Raw genomic sequence first — 25,533 nt, 5'->3', positions numbered from 1 at the left:
GGTGGGAAAATAAGAAATAACACTATTTAAACTGTAGATGAGAGGGCCAAGGTGATGAAACAGCAAGTATTTGGAGTGGGCTCACCCAGTGGACTTTGCCAAGTTCCTCATTTTTGATGAAGGTATGCAGAAACTGGCTAAGACACAACTTAGGAGGGTAAGCATAATAGCTACATTTATTGGATGCCAGTGTATGCTGCATAATTGAATGCCAGTGTCTCATAATTCATCTCTAACCCTCCTGGCCAACCCACAGATGTGTACCATTATTATCCCCATGTTTTAAATGAAGAAACTGACACTCAGAGTCAGAAGGTATGTAAATGGTAAAGCTCAGATTCCCATCACATCAGAGTGTGATGACACCAAAGCCCATACTCTCTCCACTACACCCACCTGTTCTCCAGAAGGCTTATGAGTTATTGGGAACAATGTTGTTAAGCAAACTAGTCTGTAAATATTAGATATAAGATTAACTCATGGGTATTTTGACTCATTTAAATTTGGTCATATAAATGAGCAGTTGTGTGGGCTGAAAAACCCTGAAGACCTCTTCTGTCCTTTTGACTTACTGTTAGAAATCATTGTCAATGTAGTGTCTGGCTACATTAGAAGGGATTTTTGACATGTACTGTTTTATCTTTCTAAAGTCAGCTTAGGTTCTTTGATGATAATAACACTAAGTGTTAAAGCTTTAGGCCTAGGAATCAAATGTTGAACAAGGCATGTTTTAAAATTTGCTTTCTCGACAGCCCAGTAGATCTGTCACTTTTCAATTTAGGTTACATATTTAGATTTTTAGCATTTATCTTGCTATCTTCAAATCCACAGACTGTATACTTTTTGAGGGTAGAAACTGTCAGTATTTAGACAAGGGCATGGTATGCAATGGGAGCTCACAAATGTTTGATTAATATTATGTGATATAATATGACTCTTCATAAGCAGTGAGTGTTTATAAATACAGTATTTTAAATGTCATCAGGAATCTCCTATTGGGATCTTCTTTCCTTAGCTTTGTTTTTATGGGCCTACTTTGCAAATTAATGGAAATAATATAAATGTAGAAAGGGCTAAGAATTTTCCTTAGGATTTCACTCTGGCAAGTCCTCCTGGAGAATTTAGCCATGACTGTTTTTATGACTGCAGTTTCCTTATTATGGGGCCTCGGCCATTTTCCATCATCATAAATCCCTTTTATACACTTATAAGCAGGATTGAAATGTTTTTATATTTTGACTCTTCACTTTGATACATTATTTCTATCTTGAGTTTATGTTAAGTAAATATTGTAGAAGAATTTGAAACTATAGAGCAGAAAAAAGCTAGTGTAGCACCTCAGAAATTTTAACTAGTAGATATATCTCCAAATGCAAAGTGAAATATTTAGAGAAATTATTCAAGTAAATAAAGAAACAGTCTTTGCCAATTACTTGAATATTTTACATAAAGTTGCTTTTATGCACTTGACTTTGTGTTTGAATTCACAAGTTTGTAGAATCTTCGAGTGGACGTTGTTTAGTCAGGGCTTTCAGGCACAAGGAATAAAAGAATCACCATGAGGGGCTTCCCTAGTGGAGCAGTGGTTAAGAATCCACCTTCCAATGCAGGGGACACAGGTTCGAGCCCTGGCCCGGGAAGATCCCACATGCTGCAAAGCAACTAAGCCCGTGCGCCACAACTACTGAGCCTGCGTGCTGCAACTATTGAAGCCCTCAGTCCTAGAGCCCGTGCTCCACAACAAAGAGAAGCCACCGCAATGAGAGGCCCACACACCACAACGAAGAGTAGACCCCCGCTCGCCACAACTAGAGAAAGCCCGCGTGCAGCAACAAAGACCCAAAGTAGCCAAAAATAAATTAACTAATTTTAAAAATTAATTAAAATCTTTTAAAAAATCACAATGAAACTGCTGATGGAAAAAAGAAAGAGAAAGAAAGGAGGAAAGGAAAAATTTACTGGTTCTCATTAGCTGAAGACATGGTAGATGCAGATGCTTGAACAATAGCGTTAGTGACCTGCCTTTCTCCATGTCTAGGATCCCCTGCCTCTTGGGTCACTTTCATGCTCAGGCAGGCTTTCTCCACACAGTGACAAAGATGGTCATCAGACAGTACAAGTTAATATCATCCTTAGTGCCAGTGATTTTTGAGGGAGAGAGGTCCCCTCCCAGTATCTATATTTAAACCCCAAAAGACCCTGGTTGGCCTTGCTTTAGTCACATGCTCACCCCTGTCCAAGCTCTGGGTCAAAGGAATAGAATTCACTAAAAGGCCAGCCTGGTTTGCAAGCTCACCCTGTGGGGAGGAGATAAGCCAAGTGGTTGACAGCCCCATTAGATAGGGGAGAGTTTTCAAAAGAGTTACCAGTGGTAGAGCAGGGGCTGGGCAGGTAAATGCAGAAAAAGTTTTCAAAATATTTTGCCTTTAGAACAAAAATCTTTTCCAGGAAATGCAAATAATTTGAAACAGCTCAAATAAGCATCATACTTAAAAAAAATTGGAAATATACTTATAAGAACTAGCTTGCATGTTTATCATATTTTAGATAATATTTTATCCTCTTTGAAGCTCAGTTTTGTCCTGAAAACATGGGAGTTTCCCCTGAAACAGTTTACCCTGAAAACATGGGAGTAATGCTTACCTTTCTAAGAAAACATTCAGATTAGAAGAGATGAGGTAGTTGATAGCATCTTGTAAACTATAAAGTACTATTTATATAGTTATAAAATATTATGATTTTTTAAGAAAAATCAATTCCTAAGGAAAACAGAGTTACCCGTGTCAAAGTTTTGAAAGTCCCTCTCTTAAAAACCTATTCCATGACACCTGTTGTGTTTTTTCATGAGCCATCAGTACTTGCTTACAACACAGGTATATGCTTTGAGACAGGTTTTTGTTGATGAGGACAATGATGGTGACAGGAGTAGTGGTGATAGGCACAGGTAGTTACTCAATAACTCTTAGAGAATTAAATGTATCTCTAGATTTCTAGGGCATGAAAAGCCCAACGTAAGCTAGTTAAATGAGAAAACTAGAGGTAGATAGATGGCAGACAGAGTTGAGTATGTGGTCTTACCATTAGGTTAAGCTGGTATTTGTAGCTAATAGAGCAGCCCTCTTTAAAGGAAATACCCCTAAATACCAATAGTTTAATGACCAAGGTGCCACTGAGATAATCACTCCCAGGAAATGTTTTGCCAGTGAGCTTATCTTAACTATCAACTGAAAAGAAATACAGAAATGTTTTATGCATGATTCAGTTTCACCTGCTATGTGCATGACATTTTAAGAGAATGAATTAGTCAGTCTGTTTGAATCATCTTTATGTGTTCCTTTTAGTAAGGAATTCAAAGTTGGTTAAATGGCCAGCACTGTTTCAGAAAGAAAGAAAGAAAAAACAAACAGTAAAAAGACATTTTATATTGAAAGCCTGATCCAAGCACATCACAGGAATAAATGTATCAAGGCAAAAATATATAAAAGATGAAAGTAGTTTGGAGTCACTCCCAATATAAATATTAAAATTGCTCACACAGCCTGATCTGGCAGATGATATAGATAGAGAAGAGAAAGCAATACATTCCAGTTCAATGGCATTGGAGTAAAACGTAGAAAAACAATCTCAGAGTTGAAAATTATTGGAGTTGGAAAATACTTCAACGTTCATTGGTTCAACCCAGGGGTATGCTTGTAAGTATTTAATAACCATCCCTCCAGGGGGGAAATAAGCCCTGATTTTTAGTGTTTGCCAACTTCTATGGGGTAAATACTCCCACCAAGGCCGATTTCGAGCAACCAAGATGAGGTCACTGAACACGAGTTGGGAGGAGATGCGTATGCTAAGCCGTCATTAGCTGGTTCCAGGGGCCTCCAGCACACAACTTGTTCAACACTGTAATTTTACGAATAAGAAAGCAGCTAAGGCCAAAGGAGTTGGGTGACTGGCTTTGGGTCATACAACCATTTAGCTGCACTCCCACAACCAAAACTCAGGTTTCCACCCCACTCGCCCCCCATGCTGAGCTTCAGTATTTGGAATGCATTGTGAGGAAAGGACTACGACTGATTGATTAGTAAACCTGCCTGACTCCCTTAGCCTGGGTAAGTTCCCCTTGAGGGGCTCCCACAGACATTTCCACGTTGAGTTTAAACTGTAGTCTGTTTGTCTGCCTCTTCATCTCACAATTAGAAAGTGTTTTATTTATTTTCATATCTTCTGCACTCTGCACAGTATCTGGAACACAGTACATGCTCAAACACTATTTGTTGAGGGCATGAACAAGCAATAATAGAGAATATTTATTGTGCCAAGCACTGCTCCTAGTGGTTTATGTTCATTAACTCATTGAATCCTCAGAGTAACCATCATAAGTGAGACAGGTACTATAATCACTCCGATATTTCAAATGAGAAAATAGATGCTCAGAAAAATTTACCGAAGGTCACACAGACAGTGAATGGATTCAAACCCTGCAGTCATGCTCCAGAGCCTGTGCACTTGATCACTCAGCTGTCACTCAGTTAACTGGCAGTGTCATCAGTGTGCATAGCTCAGCAACAGATATTTCCAAACGTATTCCTCCATTCCTTGTGAGGAACACAAACATTTCCTGGAGAAGATCTAATCTGACCAACACACACCATTGTTAATGGGGAAGGGCCTCAATTAATTGGAATGATTCATAAAACAGGATGTTTAAGTTTTCTCATTATCTGAGGATTAAAGGGAACCCATGTTTTAATTAAAAATTCTGTTGTTGACAATGGGCCCTAGTCCTGTATTTTTGCTTTAATAAAAAAATTTTTTTAATTAACATTTCTTTGATTTCTCAACCTGAAAAATGGCATCACCATTTGCTATCAAGAGAATATGAAGAAAGTATAGGAGACTGGGTTACTAACTCCAGGGTTATTCTGCAGGGTTTTTTCCTTAAATAGAAAAAATTTTTCTCCTTCCCTACTGGTTTTCTTATGATTTGCCATCTCATCAAATGAGATAACAATTTGTACATTTTCTTGGATTCTAGTTGATTGAGGTTTAGCACCATGAAAGACATGTACGAGCCTTCAGATAGGAACCTTATTTTTTAAACATAATACCTCAGATTTTTTTTTTAAGATCATTTTGAAGGTTCCCGCAAAAAGCCTAGAAGAAAAAAGTCATTCTCACTCCACACTGCATTAATGGGCATCAACTAAGATGCAAATTGGTTGTAATGCTTTTTTTTCTTTTGAGAATGATAGTTTAATTTCTTCCCATATTATTTTTCCTAGAGAAAATACAGTGATAAATTATGTATTAGGCTAACGTTCCCAATTTCAGAAGATACACTGATACCATTTTGAGAAGTGCATTTAATTTTTCTGCATAATGTATTCTAGAAGGTTTAGACACATATTTGTAGTTTGTAGTTTGTATTTGTCTTGTAATAGAACAACTTGTCCCAAATCCTTTTCTTCTACTCCTTGTTATTCCCCGTACCAGTGCCAAAAATTTTCTAGTATACTTTAAAATAGTGAGACTTACGTTCAAAAACAGCAAGTTTATGCATATATATACACATATATATGCACATATGTAACAATCATATAGTTATATATGTATATGTGTGTATATACACACATATACACTATGTAACAAAGTGCTTTCAAAGATAAAATCTCTTTTTGATACTTAAAGCAGTCATGTTGAGGCTATTGGACCTTGGGAATCAGAGGTGAATGAATTGCCTAAAGTCATACAGCTAGAGAGGGAAAGGGCCAGAACCAGAGCTCTAACTTCTGCTCCAGTGCGCTCTCCCTCTTAGCTCAGGAAGCTGCTCCAGTGTTAGTGAAGCATTCAACATCCCGGACAGATTCCTGTCAGTCAGACATAGGATTGAATCTGGTTCTGTGTGACTTTTGGCAAGTTTGCTCATCTAGAAATGGAGAATAATAATACTTCCTACTTCACAGGGTGTTTACGAAGAGTATATCAGAGGGTTTAGCAGAATGCCTGGCACATGGTAAACACTCAATACAAGTTATTGTTATTTTTATTATTATATGGTTTATACCTTACTGAAGCTCTGCTTTGCCCTCTGGTCCAACTATAGTTTTGTAGCCTTTAAAGCCTATATCCTCAATCAGATACCTTCATTTGGATCCTGAAAATCATTGTGTCCTTGACCTTCTTTCTTGGGTTTCTTCCATATCTCATGAATGTGAAGAGGAAGTCATATACATTGTATCTTATCTTCAGGAAGCCCTCAAAGCTACTATACAATCCTTTCTTTCTTGCTGACCTCAGTTTGCATACCCTGCTGTAGATATTCTAAACCTCCTCCTTCACCCTGAAGTCCCTGGTCACTCCTCTGTAACCATCAATTTCAGCAGATGGTCATATACCCTAATTTATTTTTTAGAACATTGAGATCATATTCCCTGAACTCCTTAAATGTCCCTATATCTTTATGTGACTTCTCATCCTCTCCTGCTGTCTCAGAAAAAGTGACTTCTCTTATGTTTCAGGGCTCTTGTAAATGCCTCTTTTTGATCCCTTGGAATGTTGATCGAACAATTTTTATCTCCCTCATTTGCTCTTTTTGTTTTCCCCGCTTCTCTAGGCCCACCTACTTGCATTTTTCCTGATTGTATCATATGCTCTCTCCTGCCACTATATCTTTGCATAAACTGCTCTTCCACTAGGAATTTCCATTCCTCATCCTCCTTCAAGACTCAGCTCTAGGGCTTCCCTGGTGGTGCAGTGGTTGAGGGTCCTCCTGCCGATGCAGGGGACACGGGTTCGTGCCCCGGTCTGGGAGGATCCCACATGCCGCGGAGAGGCTGGGCCCGTGAGCCATGGCCGCTGAGCCTGCGCGTCCGGAGCCTGTGCTCCACAATGGGAGAGGCCACAGCAGTGAGAGGCCCGCGTACCGCAAAAAGACTCAGCTCTAGCCTCATTTCCAGTCTGGTTGGCTGCCCTTCCTACACATTCCCATAATTTCTGTCAACCCGTTCCCTCCACCAAGTGACTGTGAGCTTCCTGGGAAAGGTACCGTGTTTCTGGGTTCCCAGACCAACCACAGTGCCTGGCCTTTAGTAGATACCCAACAAATGTTAGTAGAAGAAAAAGAGACCTACAAATAAGTGTATGTGTATGTCTTTCCTGCAACTTAAAGTCCTCTCAACCCTGATCTTGCCTTCTGCTTGTCCTTCCTTTGACAAACATTCTACTTCCTCATCACACGTACCCTTTCAATTTAGTGGTCTGATACCACTGTTGAATCTGCTGAAACTACTCTTGTAAAGGTCAACAAGGAGCTTTTGTGTGGATTACATCCACCTTCCTGAGGCCCTTGCCTGCCTTCTGTGACACAGTGCAATTTTGGCTCTCATGACGCCTCTCTGAACTAACTCACCGTCCTTGATTCCTTCACTAGTTTCTCCAATGTGCGTATTCTCCGAGATCTGGTTCATTTGTCTTCTCTTCCTTCACCTTGTCCCTCCATGAACATACTCTTTCTTGGTTTTAACCATCCCCTCTGTGCAGATAACATGCAAAGTTTATTTCTATTCCAACTAGAATCCCAATTGCCCCACTAAGATCAAGTTCTGAAGTTTCATTCTTTCTAATGCACAGATGGCAGATACTTGGCACTCATGCTTCTACTTGCCTCTGTTTCATCTAAGATGGATATTACCTCACCCAAGACCAATCGTGCCACTTTCCCAGTAAGAGCAGGCTTCTCCTCAAAATCCTCCTCATCATTCTCCTCTATTGCTTGGCACATACGCTGTCTGCTTGGAATCTTCATTCTTCACTTACTCCAGATAACCTGCTTGCTGGAAACAATGTAAAACCTACTAGTCATTCCTGTAGTAGAATGTTTTCACTCATTTCTCAATAACACATCAAACTCAACATGTTTAAAACCAGCTTATCATATTCCTTGATCTTTAGCCTAACTTCCTCCTACTGACTACCCTAGTTTGTAACTTGTTCTACTTTTTCCCAGATGACGCTGCTTATCTTTACCTTCTCTTTTGTGTTCCACCAGTTTAGGTGTCAAATCTTATTTATTCAAATATGTCTCTCATTTATCCCTTCCTTTCTATTCTTGGGGCCACCATCTTGCTTCTGGCCCTTACTACCTGGTTATGGGCTATAATGCCTGTCATCTGGTCTTCTCATTGCCAGGTTCTCCCTGCTCTAAGCCACTTTGCCTCCAGATCAATCTTCCTAGAGTAAAACCTTGCTCATATGACTCTCCAGCTCAAAACCCTTCAATGACTTTCTATTACCTCTTAGATAATGCCTGTAATTCCTATCAGTTTGGTAGGGTAAAATTATCTTTGATTTTGGAGTCAGTAAATTTGGTTTTAAACTCTGGCTACTACACTTATCTGTTCTGTGACTTTGAACTTATTGTTTAATTTTTATTCACTCATTTATTCAACATATATTTATTGAACACCTACTCTGTTCTAGGTTCTATATCAAGTCCTTGATATAGAGTGATGAACCAAACAGGCATTGTCCTTGTCTTCTGGACCTGAAACGTATTGGACTTGTCCATATTTCTCATGATCATAGTAATCCTAAGTACAGGCCATGCCTTCCTCTCTTGATGCTTTTAGCTTTTGGTTTTTGCTATACAGGAAATTATAATACCATATATTATAGTAATTTGCATATATGTATTATCTCTCAACCCCATTGTAAGTTCACTGAAGGGTAAGCGCCATGTCCCATTTCCCATAGTGTAAGCACAGAGCCATGCACAGTGAATTCTGTTGTGTTTTTGTGGACCTAGAGTTAGTCTTTGGCATAGTTACAATGCCCAGTATGTTTTTAGAGGCTCCCTTTGTCCTGTCAGAATTATGCATTTTTTCAAAAGGGAGAAAGAAGTAATAACTATTTGGTTTCTATTTCTGTAAGGCCTTTCTTTTCCAACCCTGCCTATAGCTGTTATAAGTAGAACTCACAATGTTTATAACTTGTGCACCTTAACTTTTTAAAACCTGAATAACAAATCCACTCATGCTTCCTAGTAGAAATACTGTCCATGTGCATACAATGGAATGTTAAAATAATGTTCTTTTAACTAAATAACTTTTGACTTGGTAACGAACAATATGTTGTTTTCCCCTGAGAAATAATTCTAGGACTTTAGTCCTAAAGATTATATTTTATTTTATACATTTTTAGCTTTCTGTTTTTACATTCCCAGTGATCTTACATTAAGTTAAGCATTTGTCTATCCAAAACAATAGGTCAATTATAGCCAAATTATAACCATACCTTTCCTCTGCACACAGAATCCTAAAAACAGCATGTGATCATATTGCTTCTAGAATTTATGATTGTTTTCTTCCAAAAGGAAGCTAAATTTAGCCTAGTAATTCTACATGCTCCCAAGGAAACAATGCCTGCTGTGACTTGTAGAATAAATGAATCTGAACCACAATTCCTTTACTTGACTAACTGAGAAAGTTTAAATATCAACCTAGTCATTAACCACAGATATTAAACCACATTAAACAACCAGCAAGAGGTTAAGAAAGAAGTTTGCTATTTTTCTGACTTCACTGCTGAATGAGTCTAACCTAGTTGCTGTATCGTTCTTAATACAGAACATTGTTTGCATCTCATAATGGTTCTCTAAAATTACTTGTTCATGGCTTGAGTTCTAAAATTAAACTATGTAGAGTCATGTCCAACTGCACAATGCATCTTTATGTGAAACCTGCTAGAGTTTTTTGTTTTCACTCAATGTAAAAATTCCAGTTAGGAAGATTTGTTTCTAATAGTTTAACTGGTATAGTTCTTTCAGTTTCTTCTTCTTTGTTTCTAATGACAACTAAACTGCTCTTGCCTTGAACATGTTTTGGCAGATAAACTTCTCACCATGAAGGCCTCTGCTGTGCTTGCACCTGGCATCCTTGTGCTTCTGTTTACCTTGGTGCAGAAGAGCAATGGGGAGTGTAAAGAGGCACTAGTAAAGTCCAAGATGAATGTGAACATGCAGTATCAGCTTCCTAACTTCACAGCAGAAACACCCATTCAGAATGTCGTTTCGCACAAGCATCACATTTACCTCGGTGCCATTAACTACCTTTACGTTTTAAATGACAAAGACCTTCAGAAGGTTGCTGAGTACAAGACTGGGCCTGTGCTGGAACACCCAGATTGTTTCCCATGTCAGAACTGCAGCCACAAAGCCAATTTATCAGGTGGCGTTTGGAAAGATAACATCAACATGGCTCTGCTTGTTGACACGTACTATGATGACCAACTCATTAGCTGCGGCAGTGTCCACAGAGGGACCTGCCAGCGACACGTCCTTCCACCTGACAATACTGCTAACATACAGTCGGAGGTTCATTGCATGTACTCTCCACAGGCAGACGAAGAGCCCAGCCAATGTCCTGACTGTGTGGTGAGTGCCCTGGGAACCAAAGTCCTGCTGTCTGAAAAGGATCGATTCATCAACTTCTTCGTGGGCAATACCATAAATTCTTCTTACCTTCCAGATCATTCATTGCATTCGATATCTGTGAGAAGGCTAAAGGAAACGCAAGATGGTTTTAAGTTTTTGACAGACCAATCCTATATTGATGTTTTACCTGAGTTCCGAGATTCCTACCCCATTAAGTATGTCCACGCCTTTGAAAGCAACCATTTTATTTACTTTTTGACGGTCCAACGGGAAACTCTAGATGCTCAGACTTTTCACACAAGAATAATCAGGTTCTGTTCCGTAGACTCTGGTTTGCATTCGTACATGGAAATGCCTCTGGAGTGTATTCTCACAGAAAAGAGAAGAAAGAGATCCACAAGGGAGGAAGTGTTTAATATTCTCCAAGCTGCGTATGTCAGTAAGCCTGGGACCCAGCTCGCTAAGCAAATAGGTGCCAACCTGAATGATGACATTCTCTACGGGGTGTTTGCACAAAGCAAACCAGATTCTGTCGAACCAATGAATCGCTCTGCTGTCTGTGCGTTCCCTGTCAAATATGTCAATGAGTTCTTCAACAAGATCGTCAACAAAAACAATGTGAGATGTCTCCAGCATTTTTATGGGCCCAACCACGATCACTGCTTCAATAGGGTAAGTCGTATAGGTTCCCTACTTACAAATTATGAGGTACGAGTCAGAATAGGTATCCGTCTAGAAGAGAATATAAAGGGCTTTTTGGTGCTTGGTAAATGGTCTTTATCCAAATATTTGCAAATTCTCTCCAAGAAAATTTAGAAATTGAATCTTCATTTAAAGGTAGAATCATAGCTTGAGAAAAAGTTAATGTGATAACTAAAAGAAAATATAAAATATTTTTACAATTTGAGTTTACAGGTTTGCCAGTATTTTTCAGATTATTAACCTTGTTTCGCATATCGGCTTTAGTAGTTCTGGTCAGATGTACATAAAGTTTAACACAACAGCAATTCCTGTAAAACACAATTATTGAGATGCCATGCAGTCTTTACAACATTTAGAATAAGATGCTTAATTTGTAGGTTTTGAAGGCTTTTTTTTTTTTTATGAGATCCCATTCGCTCACTGATGTATGAATGAACAGTCTCTATTGGCATTACTTAAAGAAACTTCACTAAAAACAAAAAAACTCTTCTAAAATGTTGATAAATTAAACATTTTTAAATGCACTAATATACCTCTCTGAATAAATTAGAAAACTACAGAGGAAATTTTTGCTCTCAAATCCATACTTTGGGTCTTGACTTCAATACATAAACTTCGTGCTTGAATGGGCATGTGTCTACCAAGTTCTAATTTGTTGCTTTTTACCTATTTGGCATTTGATATTTATACATATAAATATTCTTGATTGATGATTGTTTGTACTTACATGAAATGATATTTTCCCAGGAATTGTTAGGGAAATTCTTTATTGCTTTGATTTAGATATAGTAAAGGCTACCAGCTATACCCAGAGGATATATCCTGCTAGTCATCAGATCATTTGGTGCTAGAGGAAGAGCATCAAACTGGGAGTCCACTGTGGCCTTGGGCTTTCTTGGTGGGGACCCAGATTTGAATGTACAGACCTGGTTATGCCTCCTAACATAATGACCACTAGTGATCATAACTGGATGAACAAATTCTATTGCTTTTCTAAAGACGATTTGACTTTGAAAATGTACATCTCACTTACTCTAGCAGTTTTCAATCTAAGTGGTAAAGGTTATAATTGCAAGCAGGAAGAACATTAAACATGTCCTTGATAAAAGAAAGTATATAATTTGCAGATGGATAACAAGGGCATAATAATTCAGAAACGTTTGTTTCACTTTTGCTGAAATGTCTAGGATACTTCTCCAGATGGAAACTCTAAGTAATTTATTTATAAAGTTAGAAAAATGCTTCTGAGAAAATGAATCCATCTTTTAGTGAACTAAAGACATAACTTTCTTCTCTCTCAAAAGTCTATGAATATACATAATATACATACATATATATCCCATATATCCCTTATTTCTCCCTGAATACATTTAATATATGTTGCAAAATCTGTTAGAAGCAATGGGATTGCTCATGAGGCTATCCCTTTTCCTCACTAGAAAAGACAAAGAATGAAAGGAAACAAAAAGACTTTCAGAAACCTGGGAATTAGGACATAAAAGTGTAATATTAATAGCATTTCAGAGAAAACATTTTTCCTGCATCCAATGAATTGCTTCAGAAACAAGTTTAATAAAGAGTCTACTGGGAATTCCTTCAGAGCCTCTAAAGCACACGACTTTGCTATTTAAATCTTGTTCTGTTAAAACTTAAAGAGACTTTACCTTACAAGGGTATACTGATATCTTATCTCATTGTTTTATTTTGTACATTTCAGCCCCCAGATGTAAAAGTATTTATCAATTCTAGAAATTCTCAAAACACAACTGAACTTTATCCTACCCCTTTGACTTTTTTAGTGTTCCAAAGGGAACAAAAAGGCAGGATTACCCAATGAAATTCAGGGCAGTTTTATCACCCAGGAAAAATGCCCAAAACGCATCAACCACACCTGAAACCGTTATCACTCCCATCGCAAAATTCTTGTGGGAAACAAGATGGAACTGGCCAACATAGTCTTCTTACAAGGGAAGGCAACTTTTACACTAGCCAAATTCCACAGAGACAGATACCTTCCAATCTCCTCTATTTATTTGCCTGTTTATCTTCTCTGGTTACTAAAGGTCAGAATTCTTCCAAGAATGAAACTACCCACGTTATCAGTTTTCATATACCCACCACAGAAAGACCTCAGGTTGTTCCAATAGTCAGCATACAGTCATTTCCTAGAAATGAATGCACCTAGAGCTGTTACTCACACAAAACCAAAATGATTTACAAGATCAAAAAAGTTTGGAAATACTCTAAGCAATACAACTCCATTTTGTCTTAGCAAAGATATCAGGTGACCCTTCTGACAATTTCTTGGAACTAAGTTTTTATTTTGGCATAACTTTAGTGAATAGATACATATACTGTAGTTTTGTTATTAACCAAACTAATCAGTCAGATCTTTATGGAGGGACCATTGTGTGCTCTGTGGACAAGGTTAAGAAAACTGCAACAGTAACCTTAGGAGGACTTAGAGAGCACATTCACAGCAGCAGGGGTTTTCTGGCCCTCCTTGAGCTTCTACCCTACGTAAAACGTGTCTCTATCATAGGATCAGACAGAGGACCAAGAAAGGGTCTTTTAGATTCTATGGGTCCAACAGGTCTATCAGACCTGACTTGCTTATTTTAGATCACATATTATGTTGCTTTTTCCACTCTCACATTTTATGAAAGTATCTGTGCAAACTCTTCATGTACATCTTCTCATATTGATGACATCACTAAAACCATCTTTCGAGTCATCTGATAGTTTCCAAAGCAGATCATCTTCACCTCTAAGTTATTTGTGCTTCAGAACTCATTAATTCCACATATGATGCTGTTTTTGGAAACTTATCCCAAGCCACAGATATCCATTCATGTAATACAGTGTTGATTATTAGTTGTTCTTCTTGATCTTTGCAGTGTAACCATTTTCTATGTTGCTTTTGAAAGTGATTCCTAAAGGGTTTGTTCACGGTGATTTCCAACATTTAGGATTATGAGATTCTACACCCACAAATAATTAAATCTTTAGTCTTAAATATCTTTACCGCCTTTTTTTACCCATTCATCATTTGACCTCTATAAGCATCCTAAATTAATAGTGATTGAAGTTGTTTTAGGCTAATGTGTGTTCCCTAAACAGCACATTATTATTCAAAATAAAGTAACTGAAAAAATGCCACATAATCTGGAGACTTTGTAAATCCCCAAATTTGGGCATAAGAAAACCTCACCTTCTACTTGGGGATAAACTATTAAAAATTTACTTTAAGCACATTAACTGGATCTTCAACAGTATCATATAAGGGATTTAGTAACATGACAATTATTCCAGGAAAATACTAGAATCAGTACACATTAGCCCAGTTTCTTCCAAATAAGAATGAATATTGAATAAGGGAATTTTTTGTCCTCAAATCAACAAAGATCCTGTTCCCTAAATTACAGTATATTTACTAAGAGAAGTGGAGTTATACATTTTGGAAAGATTTTTAATCAAAGTTGAAATCTAAAAGGGTCCTTGAAATATCTCTCACCTACCCAGGAAATACAGTTATGACATTATACTTTTTCTTGCAATCCCATTACCAAAGTTTTTTTCTACATGTAAGCATTTGAAAGAATAGAAATAGACTGGTAGCAAATATTTTTACCAATATCTTGGTCATCTTAATAACCAGTGATTGATCAGTTGAAGGGGAAAAGCATGTAATTTGGTGCCAGACTCACCAGGTTGGAACTCATGGTCTCCTGCATACCAGCTGTGTAACTTCTGCCACGTTACTTAATTCTTAGAGCTTCAGTCTCATTCATAACATGCAGATAACAATACCTACTTCTCAGCCTTTTTGTAAAAATGTGGGATAATAAATATAAAGTACCTCTCACAATAAGATGACCATAAATTTATCTCTTTGGGAGGCAGCATAGCCTAATGGAACAAGACTGAAATTAAAGAAATCTGGGTTCAAACTTGTACCCCATGATTTTCTATCTACCTGACCATGAGGGCATTATTTAAACTCACTGAACCCGTTTTCCTCCATGCAGGACTATGGTGTGGACAAGTACAATAATGTTTAAAAGGCTCTAACTTTGTCCTTGGCACATAATAATTAACAACTATTATTGTATTGTTATTTGTGTAAAGAAAGTCAAATTCAAATTATTGGATTGTTTTCTGGAAGAGACACATTCTGGTTCTATTGCTCATGAGGGTCTTTTACTTCCCCCACTAACTGTTATGAGTGACCCACCTCCATAATGCTTAGTTTGTGTAAGTCCTCCTTAACACTTAATAGTTCCAAAAGAAAAAAAAAGGGGAGATATGGGAGTGGTGGTGGTTTGGAGGGTGAAGAGAAAGACAGCTAAATCAGAATTGTGCTATATAGTCAAGCTAAAAGGTGTAAGGTGCTCCTTTACCTGACTTTAAATTCTAACTACCTATGGGACTGTAAGATACTATGCTAATGTAATTTATCTTATGCATTCAAGAATTTGCAGATAATGCAGTTTTAGAAAAAGTTAACCTCACAGGTTGTTTGTACTAAGCTTCCTTGTTTTTAAACATCATTTATACTCTAATTCAAAGAGTAGCCAACTGCTTCCCAAAATAAAGGAAACTTAAAGTAGTAATTTTCCATCTCCGTTTTAAAGAGTGCCAAAGTTAAAGGGTCACCACTCAGAGCCATCAAAGGAAGAAAGTAAAATGATTAGAACAATTTTGAATGAAAACAAAATCAAAACAAGATGCAAACAAGGGATAATAGGAATAGGCATAAAAATAACATACAGTGATGTTTCTTTATTACTATTATAAAGATGATAGATGAGTAAAATTGGGTTACATTCAAGTTGTAATGGAAGAAAATAATTGCAGCCTTCCATCAGGAAACCACAAGGACCGTTATTGATCTGTCATTCTCAGGGCATGTCTCATAATATTTAATAAAATAAACAAAGATTTATAACTCTTTATAGGCCATATATCTATAATCTCCCACACCACACCATTTGAACTGGGAATGTGGAGTCAGTGTTACAAATAACATCCATGTAATTATACTGGTTTGGCATGTCTTATTTAAACAATCTAGCACTCTCAAGAGAACGTATTTTGTATTAGGGATGAAAAATGCGAAGTCAGATTTCAGGGTTTTTTACTTCCTGTGCTTCGAAATGAGAGAATGTTATCCTATATGAAAAATGTTGAGGATTCTTCATTCTAAACACCAAATACCTTGGCCATATGCCAAATGTAATAGCTACCAAAGCAAAATCTTTCAAGAAAGAAAATCCTTGAGGTCTAAGGATTCAATATACTTAAAAAAAATCTAAGTAGAAATTCATTAATTTTACACTTGATTCCTTTCCTTCTGTAAACTCTTCTTTATTGTCTCCCAGGCTCAGGGAGTCGCTGCTCCCTAACTTATTTACTTGAATTCTCCATGCTATCCATCCCATGAAAAGTGCCATATTGCATTATTTTATTAAGAAGAATTTTAAATTATTTTCTTTCCAGAATTTATAACACTCTCTGAGATCACAGGGCACACCCTGGGGGTATTAGAAAACATGTTACAGAGCGAGCCATTAAAGCCGTTTGCTTTTTTCTCGTCCTCCTGCTAACCCTTCTTTAAACCATTTTATAGTTTATTCACAGGTACAGCCCAGGAAAGAATGAAAAAGCAAAGACATGACGTTTTAATAAACTAAGCAAAGAAACACAGTTAATGCTGAAACTATCACCAAAAATGTAAATAAGTTTAACATGTGGATTATATTATCATATATGATAATATATTGATAACATTATCAATATATGATGTGATATAGTATTTCCCACCTGTGCAGGGGAATTAAGAGTTAACTATGCCACATGCATTGTAAATTAATTCATTTTTCTTAATATCCTTTGAAGCAAGCGGTATGATCTGTGTTTTATTTAAGTAGTTGATTTCTGCATGGAGACTCATCTGGTAAAGTTAATGGAGCAAACAATAAGGAGTTCGGGCAAAAAAATAAATCTTAAAGTTGGTCTTTGAAAAGCTGAAGTGTTAATAAAACTTGGAAGCCACAGCTCTGATACATACTTTCATTGCCATACTACTATGTGATTAGAGACTTCTGAAAGCATATGGGATTTTGCATTTTGATAAGAATATTAAGCTCCTTGAGTAATAATGGAGTTTTTATTCCAAATAATGTGTGAAATTTTAGGTGTTACACCCTTACTTCAGACTTCTATCTCATTGATGGCATCCCACCCTGCATTATTATCTCCTCACTCTGATAAGAAAAATGAGGAGCTGCCAGAATTTGGATAGAAAACCCACCAGGAATTTCTGCCGTTGCTTATTCATAGATTGGCACAGATACTGAATCAGTGGGCACCCGGTGTCCAGGATGACTCAGTGCCCAGATATGTGCTGTAAGTCACATCTCCAGCATCCAGGGAGGACTGTAAAGGGCTCATTTATCAGGGAAAAGAAACCAATGGCTCAGCTACTCTTGAAGTCACTAAAACTCTTTTGATTTTTTTAAAATATAATAGTGAATGTGATAAGTGATTCTAGGATCCTGGTTACATTCCAGTCTGATAGTTATATATTTTTTCTAACTAAAATGGTCCAGGCAGGTTCATTTGCATATGAATGACTTGCTGAGTAAAATCCTTGGAAAAGAGGTTTCCTGCACTTCACCCTAGACCTAGGCTAAGGTGGGGCAGATGAAGTGTGTCTACCTTCTATACTTCAAAAATATTCTCTAGTTTTTCAACAAGAGGACAGAAAAATATCTTATAAATGCATGCTAATATAGGGCAAAGGCTTCTTTTAACTATTCCTGATGTTCACTAGTAGGGGGAGGTGTTTTATGAACAGTATATAACTATAAAACAAAAAATAACCATTCTGAATTCAGGCTAAAGTCTGACTTCAATTGTTTGATTTGGGTAAATCACCAAAGTGTTCATCAACTGAAGGACATTAAAATGGTGATATTTCAAATGGTGCTCTAGGTAAAAGGTATAAATTAAGGTCAGTTTTGATTTGTAAAGCATTCTTTTCTAGAGCTGATTTTATGAAAATTAAACTTGCTGAGTTGTCATCTAAAAATATATGGCTTATTCATGATTTGCTAGAATTTGAATCCATGTACCAGAAAATATAAATCTGTAGGATACTAAATTTTCTGATGACATTTTAAATTTAAAATCTGATTAACACTTGCATCTAGCAACCAGTCTACTAACTAAACTATAGGTGAAGTGCTACTCAGGAAATGGGAAAAATGCAAAGATTAAATTGGTCTGTTAGCTCTGAGTGAATCAATAGTGTTTAGTGCTAATGCACTAAGCAGATTACAAGCACTAATGCAGTAGCAGTCAATAGCAAAAACGAATATCTCTAAAAATTATCTTGGCAATAAAACGTGCAATAGTTTCCATTTAATTTAAGCTAATTACATTACATGCTTGTTCTTTCATCTTATTAGTTTAAGCCAAGTGCTAGAATCCTAACCATTTTATTTAGTGCATAAAATGGCCAGAAACTTGTAATCATCATTTTCAGCAAGAGACAGAGGAAAGGATTTATTCATACAACTAAGATTCAACAAGAAATTCAACAGGAATTTACTGAATGTCTAACCTACTGGTATTACAATGGTGAGTAAGATAGGCCTGGTTCTTGTCTTTATGAAGCAAACCTACTGGGGAGGAGATGACAGTCAGTCATGCCAGCAAACAAATACATCATAATAATTCATGAAATATAATGCGAGGGAAATAAACATCTGTGAATGAAAATGAGGAGAAAGATCTAAATTTGATAGTATAGTCACAAAAGGCCACCCTGAGGAGGTGGAAGTTAACTTTTTCATGAAGCTAAAAGTTAACTTACATAAAGCTCAAAAAAGCAATTATGTCTTCACTACATGGTCAAGTACATAGCCAGTATTTAACAAACTAATTTTTATCTATATCATAAGCTCGAGGTCTTAACTATTTGCTGTGACATTTAAGCAGCTTTTTAAAGTAGGTTCTGACCGTGAGTGCATATTACTTTAAACTTAGAAAAATGTATCACAAGAAGTAAAAAGTAAAACTGTGCTGGAGAATTTAACTTTTTTAAACACTTTCTCTTTTTTAAAAAAGTTGTCAATGTTTCCGAACTTTGTCTTTTCTTTGATTTCTAAATAGTCACTTTTCGTTAAGTAATTCTTAGTGTGAAGAAGATAATGTGTGAATTTCTAGAAGCTAAGGACATAATTTAGGTAGCTCTCACTTTCACTGCCTCTCATAGCCTATCACTTTAATCACCTTCTTTGAAAGCAGAAATTTCTTATATCAGTCAAAGTTGTTTCTTTCTTCTCCCCCTCTTCAGTCTTCTGTGGCCAACACTTGGGACCCTACTCATCAGAAAAACCTGTGTTTCTTAGGGATGGAAGGGATTGTCCTGTTACCATTAAGTCCTATGACCAAAAAAAAAGAGTCATATAATTATGAAAACACACCAAATAAGGTCTTTTGAAACTGTCAAAGTTATAAAAGTTGGTAGAATTCAAAGGAATGTGATGCTGAGTCTCATTGTCTTTCAACATCTGTGGACTGTCCTCTACACAGCTACATCCATTTTAGACCATTTCCTTCTCATGAGAATCATGTGGCCTAGAGGGCCAAGTGAGAGACAAGTGCTCCCAGGACTCACGAGGATGTCATGAGCACCTACTGAATGTACAGGGGCATGCGCTCTGGTTAGTACCGCCTTTATGCTGTTTTAATGCATCTCTAGCTGCAGACACATTTTGCCTTTCTCTTTTGTTACACTCATGTTTATCTATATATATTTAATCCTGCAAATATCTAAATAGGTTTAAGGTCTTAGGCACTTCATCATGCTTTTTTGTACCTAAGCATGTGCTTTGCAGATCATAGACATTATTGTTGATTTTGACAAAATATTTTGTCTTCCAAAATATATGTATATATATTTACACAGTGAACTGAGACCATCTGATTTGCTGCAGTGTTTGGATAAAAGTCCTTGATAAAATCTGCAAATATATTTTTGTGACTGGATCACAGAAAGCATTGTTTTTGTCATCTCCACAAGCCACGAAGATTTATTTGAAATGCAGGTGCAAAAAATATGTATGAAGAGTAGAAAGAAATTCTCACCTTTTTCTCTGTTCACTTTGTTCACATTTGTTTGGCCCAGAATGAAGTAGAGTTTGCCAGGGGAAAAGATGAGGGAATAGGAGGCATTTAATCTTCAGGGCTTATTCCTGTGCCTAAAGTCAGAGAGGTCACTGGCTTGCCCCTTCCTGAAGGCTGTAATTACAGGCAGAGGACTGTTTATTTTCCAGTAAAGTGACCAGAATCTTGAATATAAGAGATTGTTTATAAGAGTACAGCGTGAGTAGGGGTTATATAAAACCTCAGAAATAATAGGAAGGTGAAATTATTTTTCTTCATAGTCACTAATATGAGAAGGTCCAAGACTCTGGAAATGTTCTACAGTGCAATAACAGAGGCGAATATGAGGTCAAGTTAGGTGATCCTGGTACTTAAGGAACTGAATTAAATTAATAAAGAAGAGGAATTTATAATAAAATATAATATTCCTGATGATTCACTAAATATAACCTTATTTGTAGCTTCAACATCATGGTAAACAAGAATCAGTCAATATATTAGTAAGAGTAATTGAGAAGTATTTCTAATTTGAAAAACACCAGTTACATTGGGTTTATCTAGAGCTGATGTGGAAAAAAATGGTCAGTGTTTCATACTCTCAACTAAACTCACTCTCATTTCAGAAGAGTCATAGGAAAACTATTGATTCCAAGTAGAATTGGGCAGACAAAGCACAAGATCAGTTCTGTTACTGGTCCAGTAGTAGGGATACTAGTCAGTGTTTGCAAAATGATGAGTAATATTAAGTGGTGGTTTAACAATAGTAGGTATTACTTGTAATTAACAGGGAAAGCGGTGGGGGGGTGGTGTGTGTGTGGTGAATTGGGAGATTGGGATTGACATATATACACTAACATGTATAAAATAGATAACTAATAAGAACCTGCTGTATAAAAAAATAAAATTAAATTTAAAAAAAATAGAAAGAAAACCACTGTGCTTGACCAAGCAGCATCTCAAAAAAAAAAAAAAAAAGCAAAAAACATTGAAAGGTCAAAGTACAGGGTTTTGACAGGTACAAAAAGGACTAAAATATGTGCCTGCTTTAAAAAATAATAGAGCAAATTTTGACGATTATGGTATTTTCTTTCTAGATACTTTTTTAGAATCAAATGCTTATGAAAACATAAGCAGCAATTTCAGACTTTTAGGCAAACAGTGCTTTTTATGATCCTGGGTATGTGATATGATGGTGCAATAATTGCCCCCATGCCTCCTCTCCTATCTCCATTTGTTTTTAGTGGATTCTGCACAGGAAAACATATTCACCTCAGTGTTGAAAATTTGAAGTTCACCTTTTGTGCACAGTTATAGATCCTAGAAAAATATACACCAGGACTTTACCACACCTAGCAAAAAGAAGTTCTTTATTTAAAAAAAAAAAATCAAATTATTACAGGTTCTAGGGTAACCATGGTGTAAACTATATGATATTGAGTATCTTATGACCCTGGTGATAACAATCCAATTGAATGAAGATGAACTCATGAAAAAAGAAGGATTATTAAAGATTTGAAAAGTAAACACCTAAATTTTTATAAGTAAGTATTAATTTAGTATTTGTGTGAGCTTTAGCTATTAAAGCTTTCCCTGTAGTCTCTGGGCCCTCAGAACCAGCTGTTATAGCTCCCAATGCCTTATTTAATACTCTGTATTCTGGGTATTCAAGAACTAGTTAAGAAACAGTCAAATTTTCTGTTTTCTCTGCCAGTATAGAATAAAGTCTCTGTTCCAGTGAATGGCTGGACAATTATTTTAATAAAAATGTTGACATAGCTTCATTTTACATTTTTTGCTACTAGCAAGGCTTTCTAAATTCCAGATAAATCACAAGTCAAACTGAACTATTGTGTGTTTTGTTTGTTTAATACTCTTTCCTTCTAACCTTATTCTTGTCTATCAACCTCAACTCAGTGGCTCAGGAAACTCTCAATTGGGATTAAGTAATAGTTTTCACAACCTCTCCCATTCATTAATCCATGTGGACATTCTCAGTCTGTGCACTAGCCTTATTTAAGACCTTCTTAAGTACCATAACCAGCTGCTGGTCTTTGGGTGCACCTAACAACACCTATTTAATCCAGAAATAATATTTCCGAAGAAATCATTTTACCTATCTCAACGTTCTTCATTAACACAACCTAATTAAGTCTGCTTCTTCTATGACTTCTCCAGAAGAAAACCTGATCTCATTCATAGTAAATATGAACTTTAAAAATCTTTACTTCTTCTCGCCTTCTGCATATACACAAAGCAGAAAACAGAAAATTGTATATTATCATCCCTTACAGGTTTTTTGTTTTATTAGTGTGTTGAAAACAATACCAATAAGATAAAGCTAGATCTCCCTGACTCCATCCTCGTCCCCAAGCAATCTGTTTGTTTCCAGACTGCTGCTGGAGTAATATTTCTTGAAAGCCAACCCATGTATGTAACTGCATCCCTTAAAATAATTTGAGGGTTCCCCAGTGGTTTGAGTAAAATCCACACTCTCTAGTATGATATTCAAAAGGTTTCTTACCTTGGCCCTGGCTATTTCCTGGTGCTCCCCACACTCAGTGGTGTTCTGGCAAATGTTTAACTCTGGGGTCAGGGGGAGTAGAAGCCCCTGATTTGTAATGTTTACCAGTTTAGGTGGTGTAAATACCCCCCCAAGCCAATTTCAAGCAAAGAAGGTAAAGTCACTGAATAAGAGTTAAGAAGAAATGTTCACAGTTGGCTCTGTAAGCTGGTACAAGATGGATCAAGCATACCACTGCCACCCTACCCTACTCTCAACTTTCTTTTTTTTCTCATTCTTACTCTTTCTTTTTTTTCTTTTTTCTACTCTGTTAGCAAATTTCAATTTTACAGTACAGCGTTATCAACTATAGTTACCATGTTATATATTAGATCCTCAGACCTTATTTATCTTTTAATTGAAAGTTTGTAGAGATGAATGGATAAAGAAGCTGTGGCACGTATATACAATGGAATATTACTCAGCCATAAAAAGAAACAAAATTGAGTTATTTGTAGTGAGATGGATGGTCCTACAGTCTGACATACAGAGTGAAATAAGTCAGAAAGAGAAAAACAAATACCGTATGTTAACACATATATATGGAATCTAAAAAAAAAATTGGTACTGATGAACCTAGTTGCAGGGCAGGAATAAAGATGTAGTCAGCTCAGTGCTTTGCGATGACCTAGAGGGGTGGGATAGGGAGGGTGGGAGGGAGGCTCAAGAGGGAGGGGATATGGGGACTTATGTATGCATATGGCTGATTCACTTTGGTGTACAACAGAAACTAACACAGTATTGTGAAGCAATTGTACTCCAATAAAGATCTATTTTTTTAAAAAAGTTTGTACCCTTTTACCAATCTTTCCCTATTCCCCCACCACCCCAGCCCCTTGCAACCACTTTTCTACTCTCTGTTTCTATGAATCCAACTTTTTTTTTTATTCCACATATAAGTGATATCACACAGCATTTGTTTTTCTTTGGCTTATTCCACTTAGCATAGTACCCTCCAGGTTCATCCACATTGACACAAATGACAGGATTTCCTTCTTTTTTAAGACTGAATAATATTCCATTGTATGTATATGCATATATACCACATCTTCTTGATCTATTCATCCATTGATGGACATATAGGTTTTTTCCGTGTCTTGGCTTTTGTGAATAGTTCTGCAATGAACACGGAAGTACAAGTATCTCTTAGAGATAATGGTATTGTTTCCTTTGGATAGATACTCAGAAGCGGGATTGCTGGCTCATATGGTAGTTCTATTTTTAATTTCTTGAGGAACCTTCATTGTGTTTACTGGCAGTCAGTTTACATTCCCACCAAAAGTGTACAAGGGTTCCCTTTTCTTCACATTCTAACAAGTATTTGCTATCTCTTGTCTTTTTTTTTTTTTTTTTGCGGTACGCGGGCCTCCCACTGCCGCGGCCTCTCCCGCTGCGGAGCACAGGCTCCGGACGCACAGGCCCAGCGGCCACGGCCCACGGGCCCAGCCGCTCCGCGGCATGCGGGATCCTCCCAGACCGGGGCGCGAACCCGGTTCCCCTGCATCGGCAGGCGGACGCGCAACCACTGCGCCACCAGGGAAGCCCTGTCTTGTCTTTTTGATAATAGCCATCCTAATGTGTATGAGGTGATATCTCATTGTGGTTTTAATTTGCATTTCCCTGATGATTAATGATGTTGAGCAATTTTTCATGTTCCTCTTGGCCATTTGTGTCTTTTTTGAAAAATGTCTATTCAGGTTCCTTGCCCATCTTTTAATTGTGTTTTGTTTTGCTATTGAGTTGTATGAGCTCCTTGTATATTGGGGACATTAACCCCTTATTGGATATGTGTCAACCTATCATACTTGCAGTTCCCAGAATCCATCGGTCTCTCTCACAACCCTGCCTTAACACATATTATTTCACCTACCTCATATTCCCTTTAACACTCATTTTGTCAGGTTAACATTTTCTCCCTATTTTTTTGCAACCCATTAAGGCATTTCCTTCCCCAGAAACTCCTCTCTAGCTTTCCCCTAACTCCTCATTCTGGATAAGCTGCCTTTCCTGTGTACTCCAGTTAGCACCCTTTGTTTATTTCTACCATACTTCATAGTATTGATAATATGTTCACTGGTCCTTCATTAGCCCCTTGAAGATATGGCCTATAGCTTTTATCTCCATACCTCTGGTACCTAACAAAATATATATTTATCAAAAGAGCAATTAGTTATGACAAAGCCTCATATTTCAAATAATATAATAAAATTCTGATTAGTAAAAATAATCTTAGATAAAACAGTTTTTCTTTCTCTCCCCCAGATCCCTGAAAACTAATTTATAGAATTGGGGACTTTCCAAGAGTTAAAGAGCATTGAAGAAATTCTGGAAAGTTCTATTCACCATAACCTATGCCCCCTTCCTTACACACACATGCGCGCACACACGTTCATACTTACACGCACTCTCCTCCATCCACCAGTTTGGGATGAAGATGAATCAAAGAACAAAAGGAGAAAAATGAAAGGAGAAGAAAAGATGAAGATAAGGACAGTGAATAGACAGAAATTCCAGAGCTTCGTACTTAATCAAAATTGGGAAAACACAATTAAAGCCATTAAAAAGAGAAAGACAGGGCTTCCCTGGTGGCGCAGTGGTTGCGCGTCCGCCTGCCGATGCAGGGGAACCGGGTCCGCGCCCCGGTCTGGGAGGATCCCACATGCCGCGGAGCGGC

At 37.2% G+C, this 25,533-nt stretch overlaps 1 protein-coding gene across 1 annotated transcript in view; it reads left to right on the top strand.

Annotated features, from left to right (window-relative positions):
• The window catches only part of MET (MET proto-oncogene, receptor tyrosine kinase), a 135,736-nt gene that overhangs the window by 25,408 nt on the left and 84,795 nt on the right, over positions 1-25,533 (top strand). The window contains exon 3 of the mRNA XM_007116502.4: positions 9,879-11,095. Coding sequence (XP_007116564.1) covers positions 9,879-11,095 — 1,217 coding nt within the window. The remainder of the gene's footprint in view (positions 1-9,878; positions 11,096-25,533) is intronic.

Source organism: Physeter macrocephalus, chromosome 5 (assembly GCF_002837175.3).
Source record: "Physeter macrocephalus isolate SW-GA chromosome 5, ASM283717v5, whole genome shotgun sequence".
NCBI classification, from domain to species: Eukaryota; Metazoa; Chordata; class Mammalia; order Artiodactyla; family Physeteridae; genus Physeter; species Physeter macrocephalus.
The sequence above is the reverse complement of the archived record's forward strand: the minus strand, read 5'-3'. Positions and strand labels throughout refer to the sequence as shown.